The sequence below is a fragment of the Adiantum capillus-veneris genome, chromosome 17, assembly GCF_014529385.1.
Source record: "Adiantum capillus-veneris isolate H3 chromosome 17, ASM1452938v2, whole genome shotgun sequence".
NCBI classification, from domain to species: Eukaryota; Viridiplantae; Streptophyta; class Polypodiopsida; order Polypodiales; family Pteridaceae; genus Adiantum; species Adiantum capillus-veneris.
The window spans coordinates 36,977,563-36,986,133 of NC_140947.1; the positions used below are offsets into that span (position 1 = coordinate 36,977,563).

Here is an 8,571-nt window from a genome sequence, read left to right on the forward strand (position 1 = left end):
TCACATGTCGCGCCCTTTTTGCTCTTCATGTCCACTACTAGGCGAAGATGACCGAGGGGTCTAGGCCAGGTGAGCATTCGTTGCAGCGGACGCACACAATAGCCAATACCTTTTTGCCATGTCAATTGCACACACATACGGGCGAACGTGTGTGACACGAGCCTAACTGAGTTCCAATTTCCAAATGCCCGGGCCAGAACTTTCCAATTCATTAAAGAGTGAATGGATGGGGTGCTGCTCATTTCCAATTTCCAAGGAAAGGAAGAGAGAAAGACTCAACTGGAGTCTGAGAGGCTAGAGCTAGAGCCAGGACTCAGAAGTAAGGGCGGTTACAGACTGGCTGCCCAAACTTGGGCGGCAGGTACGTGAGATGAGCTGGCCGCCAGATGCCAAAAGATTATTCGCTCCGTGAGATGCGCGCTGGACAACTCCGTGGACTGCCAAGCTCCCCCGCCCATCCACGGGCAGGGGTTGAACCTCAGGCCCCACCTTAAAAGACAAAGAGTGTAACCAATAGAACACGGCTGCTTTACATGTAAGTGGGGTAGCTTTTATTAATATAAGAGGTCTTGGGCATAATAGTGTGTAAAGCCTCCCCGCCCATCCCCTGAGTGGATGGGCAGAGGCTTCGGCAGTCTGTAACCGCCCTAAATTGCTGAATGCCCATTCCTTGGGCGAATCTAGAGAGAGAGAGAGAGAGAGAGAGAGAGAGAGAAGAAGAAGAAGAAGAAGACGAGCGATTGCAACAGCCTAAGAGGGGGGGAGATGGCAAGCACCCTCCTTCAAGCCCGCTATGCTACCCATCCGCGCCAACAGCTCTTCCCAACCCGCCTGTCAGTGCTCCCGCCGTGCCCTCCTCTTTCTTCTCGCAACCGCCACCCCTGCTGCCATCTTCGCCAAGGAGGCTCTCGCTGTTGCTACCATCATCAAGGTGGAAGGTCCCCCTCCTCCCTCCGGTGGCCTGCCTGGTACCGATAATGCCGATCAAGCCCGAGACACGGACCTTCCATTGAAGAAGATTTCAACCACCTGACAGGGCACCATGCCTGACGAGCTGGGAAGCATTAGTTCTCTAGAATCGTTGGATGTCAGCCGCAAAAACTTGTCTGGTCCGATGCCAGAATTCTTGCTTGCATGGTTCAATCTGAAAAGCCTTGTGCTCTCCTCAAATACTTTCAATGGCAGTCTTCCTAATCTGTTGGTGAAGCTCGTCAATCTTCAAGTCCTCGACCTGGCAGAAAACAATTTATCGGGTAACATTCCTTTCTTTTTAGGCTCATTTGGCTCATTAAGAGTGCTAAATTTGACTGGGAACCACTTCACGGGTGGGATACCCTCATCTCTGGGGAAGCTCTTGGCCTTGCAAGTTCTGGATCTGAGAGGGAAAAAGCTTTCTGGGCCCATTCTGGTCGAGCTTGCCGGTTTGCCGAACTTGCAAGTTCTTGCTCTTGCTGGTAACTCTCTCACAGGTTCTGTCCCTTCAGTTCTTAGCAGCCTTTCTACAGCCCAGGTTTTTGATTTCCAGAGAAACAGACTGCCTGGCACCATTCCCTCTAGCTTGGGTATGCTACAAAAGCTGATGGTTCTCTCCTTATCAGACAACCACTTGTATGGCAGCATTCCCTCAGATATTGGTAATTGCTCCCACTTAATGGTTTTTGAGGCCAGAACAATGGGCTAAATGGATCGATACCAACAGAGACGGGCATGTTGGTGAAGCTACAGAAGTTGGACATAGGCATGAACAACCTTGCAGGTTATATACCCCCACAATTATTCAATTGTACAGCCTTGTTAAAATTGGACCTTGATTACAACCACCTCACAGGGCACACACGCTCACAATGGGAGACCATCACCTTGCAAGCGAAGCGATGCATGACTTGTGGTCGTGCTTGTGATGGCCATAGCAATCTAGGGATGGGCCAAGATGCATGACTGCTATTTGCGCCGCATAAAAATGCCAGACTAAGCTCATTAGGATCAGGTTGGGCTGGCACTCGAAACGGATGAGGATGGCGGCATGATGCATGAAGATGTATGCGCTTGCCACCCCTTATTTGAAATTGGAATCTCTAAACAAATCAATGGTTTTTATTTTTTGAATCCATTAGGAATACATATCAATTAGGTGGTACTAGCTGCAAGATAATTGAAAAATCTCCAGAATCTTCGAAAATGCTCTCTCAGGTGAGTACGTAGGTCCTTGGAGATGTCCTGGTGGTGTTACACAAAAGAGAATGAAAGCAAAGGTGGAGACTGATGGTAGGTGTCGGGGAGGAGAATACGTCACCATGGAGCATAGGGCGAGCAGTGAGGCTAGGCACGACAGGCTCAGAGAGCCGGGTAGGGATGGCGCAGGACGAACATTTTTTTTTTAATAACAAACAAAGCGCCTTCATAGTCTAGGCGCTTTGATGCAGCGGTTAGCCAATATGATTTTTTTACGAGAATTCCAGAGTTCGATTTGCATGCTTGTTTTGCTTGGAAGGTGCGCTGTAAAGGTGAGGCAAAGAACTATTATATAACTGGTTTTAGGAAAGGGGACATAGGTCAGGTACAATATAATGGTTAAGATAATCATATGAGCATGTTTAGCTCTCCTCAGGTTACAAATTCTATAGTCTCAATTTGTCACATGGTCATATGGCTTGACCGGGTGTGTCATCTTGAGCTATCGATTTTTACCTTCAGTTCTTCTACCTATGCATATGGCTTGACAGGGTCTCTTGAGCTATCCATTCTTACCAAATGTGTAGTTGTGCCTCTTTTTACGATAAAAAGCGTTAAAATTTTTAAGACTATTAGTTTTTTTCCCATGTAGTTACAAATTCTATAGTCTCAATTTGTCACATGGTCATATGGCTTGACCGGGTGTGCCATCTTGAGCTATCGATTTTTACCTTCAGTTCTTCTACCTATGCATATGGCTTGACTGGGTCTCTTGAGCTATCCATTCTTACCAAACGTGTAGTTGTGCCTCTTTTTAAGATAAAAAGCGTTAAAGTTTTTAAGACTGTTAGTTTTTTTTCCCATGTAGTTACAAATTCTATAGTCTCAATTTCCCACATAGTCATATGGCTTGAGCTATAGTTTCTTGGCAAGACACGTCTAGCATACCTTGGGTCTATGTGTCACACATACACAATGTTTTTATTTTGTATATAATTACAAATGTAGTCTCAATTTGTCACATGGTCATATGACTTGAGCGGGTGTGCCATCTTGAGCTATCGATTTTCACCTTCAATTCTTTTAGCTTTCAAAGTGAAATATGGTATACCAATGTGTCACATTAGGTTAATGCAGGAGCATGATGTGATAGTTTGAAATAGAATCGAAAATATCGATATATATGTAGTTTGACTTGAATGCTTCTTTTTTTTAATAGGATATCTATATAGTCATTATGACATAGGGTAAGAAGAAGGCATTTCTTTAGTCTCTAAGGTTAACTCTTTGCAAGGTGATTAGTGAATTGCCGAAGAAGCAATTAAAAAGTATCGTGCAAAATGAGACACTCATGGATAAAATGCTTGAAAAAGCAATTGTAAGTGCGGTCTTCAAGCAATTGTAAGTGCGGGCTTATCCTAGATTTATCTAGGTATACTTTTATGTTTTCATTTTTTGTTTGTTTTGTACATGATCGCCTATCGATGTGGACATGGCCTTTTGGTAATCGTGTGATTAGACTATGTGATTGAAGGTTTCTTATATGCTATGATATGCAGGTTATAATACCACTTTGAAGTTAGATTACTTTGACTCTATTGAAAATGTGCTTGATTTTAATGTGTAAGATAATCCTTAAATCTCACGTGGGAGCCCAAGATGAGGTGGATAGGTTTTTTGGAAAAAGAAATTATGTGATGAAAATCCCATGTGGGAGCCCAAAAAAAGGGTGTACTGATTTTTTTTGAGAAAGAGGTCTCCTTACAAAGGAGGCTCTTGCGAAATTTTTAAGATTTATATTTTATGTACAAACTCAAAATTAAATACAGATGGTGCTTTTTAAAGGGCATTTTGCTTAAGCATAGACGTGCATTCATATCACATATAATTGTTTTTGTTCAAAAAGATTAATCTTTTAACGAGTTGCTTTGTAATGTGTTTTGATTTGAAAAGTGAAGTTTTTCATGGTTGTTTAAGAGTATGCATTATTTGTTATTTAGAGAACAATCCATTTCATGTGTGTGTCTTAAATCTTATGTGGGAAGCTTACTAAGTAGGTGGCTAGTATCATATGTTTTGAGATTGCGATTTGTATCAGTTTACAAGGCAAATGTTAATCGTTTTTTGACAAATTACATTGAAACGATTGGTTTATTTTAATGTAGTATTCATTATATTTGTTGTTTTTCATGGTTTTTTCTCTTAACATCTATTGCAAATGAAAACACAATACAATGTACACTTCTGTTTATTTGTGGTTCAATATGTATTTTTGCAAAAGCATGTGTTTCTAAAATTTTTATGTTACTAGAGTGAGTCATTACATTCCGTACGAAATCCGTATGAGGGGGGATGGCTCATTGTGAGAACGTCCGTATCTTGTGCGTATGTAGGGGGGTAGGTTAGCATGTAAGATACCGTACATAGGGGGGTTTCTCTAATTTTGATGCACGCAGGTGACATCCCCCCATTACTAATAGTGAATCCCCCGGGTCTTGCTCCATCTCCATCTTCTTCTTCTTCATCTCCTTGTGTGTGTGTGTGTATGCGTGAGTGAGAGAGAGAGAGAGAGATAGAGAGAGAGAAAGAGAGAGTGTGTGTGATCGAGCATTGCGGCAGCACGACCACGGCGAGGCAGTTGAGCGTGGCGTAGTGGCGTCTCCCTCTTCTTCGCGGCAAGGAATCCTTCACGACAGGAAGCGTAGAGCGGTGAGTGACACACCAACGCCATCTTTGAGCTTACTAGTTTAGGCTTGTTGTGTGCTTGGAGCCATTCGTGGCTCTCAAAAAGTGTATAGGCAAGTTCCTTGCATTGACACGTGCGACATACATGCACAAAGTTGATTCCAATCACTACTAGACACGCTAAACTGTGTTGGTTACCGTTGGGGCTGCTAGTTTGAGTAGTTTTTATATAGAGTCTAACCAAGGGGTTTGAAATTCTAGATTTTAACCAAGAGGTTTGGATTGCAAAGGCAACACCCAGGGTTACCATTGGAATACTACTTGATTTTCACTAATCTTTCAATTAGTGTTACCAAGCCTTTTCAAGTGGGAGATTTGGTCATGTGCATTTGACTACAAGTAAGTGAACACTATGTTCAACATCCAGGTATGCATCTGATTTGGTTTATTTTCATTTTTGAATATGATTTGATTGATTTTTTCAAGTAGGATGTATAAGCTTCAATGATTTCATCCACTTTGCTCTTCAAAGACATGACAAGGTCATGTAGGAGCAAAGAATTTTGGGCCGTAGTGTCCTAGATACATTTTTGCATATGGAATTAAGGACCTACATGGTAGAGTTTTGTTTGGCACATGTTGACAAGAGGAGAAATATGGTCTAGAAACTCATGGAGTTTGGTTTAGTCAGTGTCGAGCAAAGTTTACGAGGGCCCCTCTCATTCATGTCACTGAGTATTTACAGTTACCTCCACACATAAGTATATTTTGTACTTGATGGATGTCATACTTCTTGATGCCATTATAGGAGACATGTTCCACATGTGGAGAATATGAGTCTGTCGGACTGACATTAGCGCCTGTTATTTCAATTATGTATCACAACAGAGTCCCTAGGTCTGGTCAAATCCATTTTGTAGACCATTTTTAGCACATAGTATGAGGAACAATTTCAGTGGCCAAAAATTGTCGGATACTTACGATGACTTGTTAAGGTTACAAGTGTTGCTGCCAACATTAAAACGAATGGTTGTTTATGCATATATCAAGGCTACATATTGTTAATGAAAATGTTTCATTGTTTGTACCTAGATGTGATGTATGTTTCACGTTCTCTTATGGTTCAAACCTTTTAGCAAGGTTTGCAACTAATTGCAGTAGGAAGTATTTATTTTCTTCTTAGAATTGTTTACTCTTCTCTATGATGTATGCTATGAGCATCACATTTTCCATACATATTGGAAATTATATTCATGAGAATGTAGGTTCGGATTGGATTTTTGCTGAAGGCATGGACACTAGGTGTTATGGGTCCTAGTGTTTAGCAAAGGTTCATTTGGAATGGCATGCAAATTCATGAAATGGATAGCTTATGAAGAATTTTTTACTCTATGTGTAGTATCTCTACGAGCTTAGTTGTGGGTCTACCAATCACCAATAGAGGTCATGGCTCGGTTTGAGTGTTGGTAGATAAGTGACTAAACTTTGTACAGTTAACCAAGTTGGTTGTGCATACCATTGCTGATTACTCAACAATGTTGCAAGGAATCGTGACTCACATTTACTAGTCATTTTTGGACAACTATTATGGTTGGGTTCACAACTCAGTTTTATTAGACATTTAGAGGTGGATAGGCAGTTAACAAGTGTTCATATTGTGTTAAAGGATATGCTAAGAGCATACGTTAGCACCAAACAATCCAAATAGAAAGATTATCTCTCTAGTTGGAGCTATCTTACCATGAGGCAAAGCATATTGCGACTAAATTTAGTCCTTTCATGTTTAAATAAAGTTCTCATTGACCTTGATTGGCAGTTATGGTGGGGTTTTCTACTTATGAATAATGATAACAAGTCAAGAACTTATCCTTTGCTAATGCATTATGTCAGCCAGTTACTTTCATGAAAACTAAGAAGAGGTATTCTTTTAGACATCTCTTACTTGTGATAACTTGTTTAGCATACTCAAGTGAGCTCTTAATAGAATATACACTATGTTAGGCATGGATCGGTTACACAAGATAGCTACAAAGGGACAGCAATGTGGAAAATCAAGATTTCTTCTTGATTTCATTGAACCTCCTATTGAACCATGTCATGGGTGAATGAACAGCTGGATCCATGAAGGATGCCACCGTGGAAAACTTTAGTGTTCTTACAAATATATAACCACTTTTGTTTTTGAGGACGATAATGCTTCTCCAAAGGGGGAGTAATATCAGGCCTAAGGTATGACTGGGGTGGGCATGACCCAACCTACGCATGCATAGTTTAGGGGGCTCCTAAAATCGAGAACAAGGGTCTATTTAGGGCAAGGTTAGGTGGAGACGAGCATGCCGTAGTTCCTTTGTCCTCATATACTAAGAGCTTGCTCATGAGCAAGGTATACAAAGAATCTATTCTCTTGCTTGAAAAATACTTTTTCCACCTTCATCTTCCTCTTTCTCTGCAGTTCCTTGGTGTTTAGGGTTTGGAAAGGAGGGTTATACCATGGAATCTTGAAGAACACCATCTTCTTGATTCAAGCAAGCTCCCAAGAGCACAAACATGTATTGTAACAAAGCTCTCTTTTGAGAGAATTATAATACAAGTTCTTTTGGAGGGGAATCGGCTCCAAGAAAATCCGATCCTCATCAAGTTGTCAGTTTTAATTGGTTTTTCTCTTTGAACTATGTCATAATAACTAATATCTAATTCTCCTAAATGATTTTCTCATGTTAAACTGATCATTTAATATGGGGAAGTACCAGGGGATAAAAATCTAGAATATTGGTTAAGCTGGCAGACCAGCCACAATAGGGATCCAAAGGAGGGAAAATAGGGATCCAAGGGGGGGCCATCTGCAAAAGAGCAATGTGAAACAATGGGCTTTAAAGACCCTAAGGTTCAGCCCATTAAGACTTCCAAAATTCTCAGGTTCCAAAATTCAAAGGTTGTGTCCAATGGTCAAGCTTAGTAAAATTGGATGCTTGGTGAGTGTGTCAAAAAAGTCTTCAAGGCTCCTACATAGGAGGGGGCGAGCCCTGTAAGTAGGTGATGAGAGAGAAAGACACACACACATACACACTCACAGGCTCCCTTTACACAAAGGGAATGAGGGACACATGTCAACTCTCTAGGCCAATTGCCCACAAGGTGCACTCAAATCCTATTGGATGGCCATGGAGGTGGACCAATGAGAATTAGGCTAGAGTAAATCTATTTTAATTTATTTAAAAACACTCAATAAAAGAACAAAATAGAATTAAGCTTCTAGAAGACTATTAGACAGTCTCCTAAGGGGTCCAATGAGCATTCAACAACCCAATGGCTTGCCTGATTCTTATTGGCCAGGAGACAAAGGGGTCTAATGAGAGTTTAGTTGCATTAATTAATTACCTAAATCTCTCACAAAAGGGAAAAGGGGGACACATGTCAGAAGGCTATCACTTATGCTTCTTAAATCCTATTGGCTAAGCCTAGAGAGGTCCCACGAGGTGCCATCAAGAGGATTTAGCAAGAGGGGTCGACCAAGAGAGAGAGGGGGCTGATTTTTCAAAGGCATTATTCCACACACACTCACAATAGCTCATGTGTGAAGCAATAAGACTCTCTCTCTCTCCTTCTCAAGCTTTGATGGAAAGCTTATCACCTACTCCAAGCTTGTGAGAAGGGAGGCCTACACCAACAATTGTTGGCTTTGTGATGCAAATCCAACCAAGAGCCAAGCTTCAA

The 8,571-nt window shown here is 41.4% G+C and overlaps 1 protein-coding gene across 1 annotated transcript; it reads left to right on the top strand.

Annotated features, from left to right (window-relative positions):
- The first annotated feature begins 1,114 nt into the window (after positions 1 to 1,114).
- Positions 1,115 to 1,681, top strand: LOC147437070 (uncharacterized). The gene has a single exon (XM_086486133.1). The coding sequence runs from the start codon at positions 1,115 to 1,117 to the stop codon at positions 1,679 to 1,681; it is 567 nt and encodes a 188-aa protein (XP_086342259.1).
- The last annotated feature ends 6,890 nt before the right edge of the window (positions 1,682 to 8,571 follow it).

What these genes read in the sequence shown, in the direction of transcription:
- LOC147437070 (XM_086486133.1), top strand. Translation starts at nt 1,115, where the DNA reads ATGCCAGAATTCTTGCTTGCATGGTTCAATCTGAAAAGCCTTGTGCTC.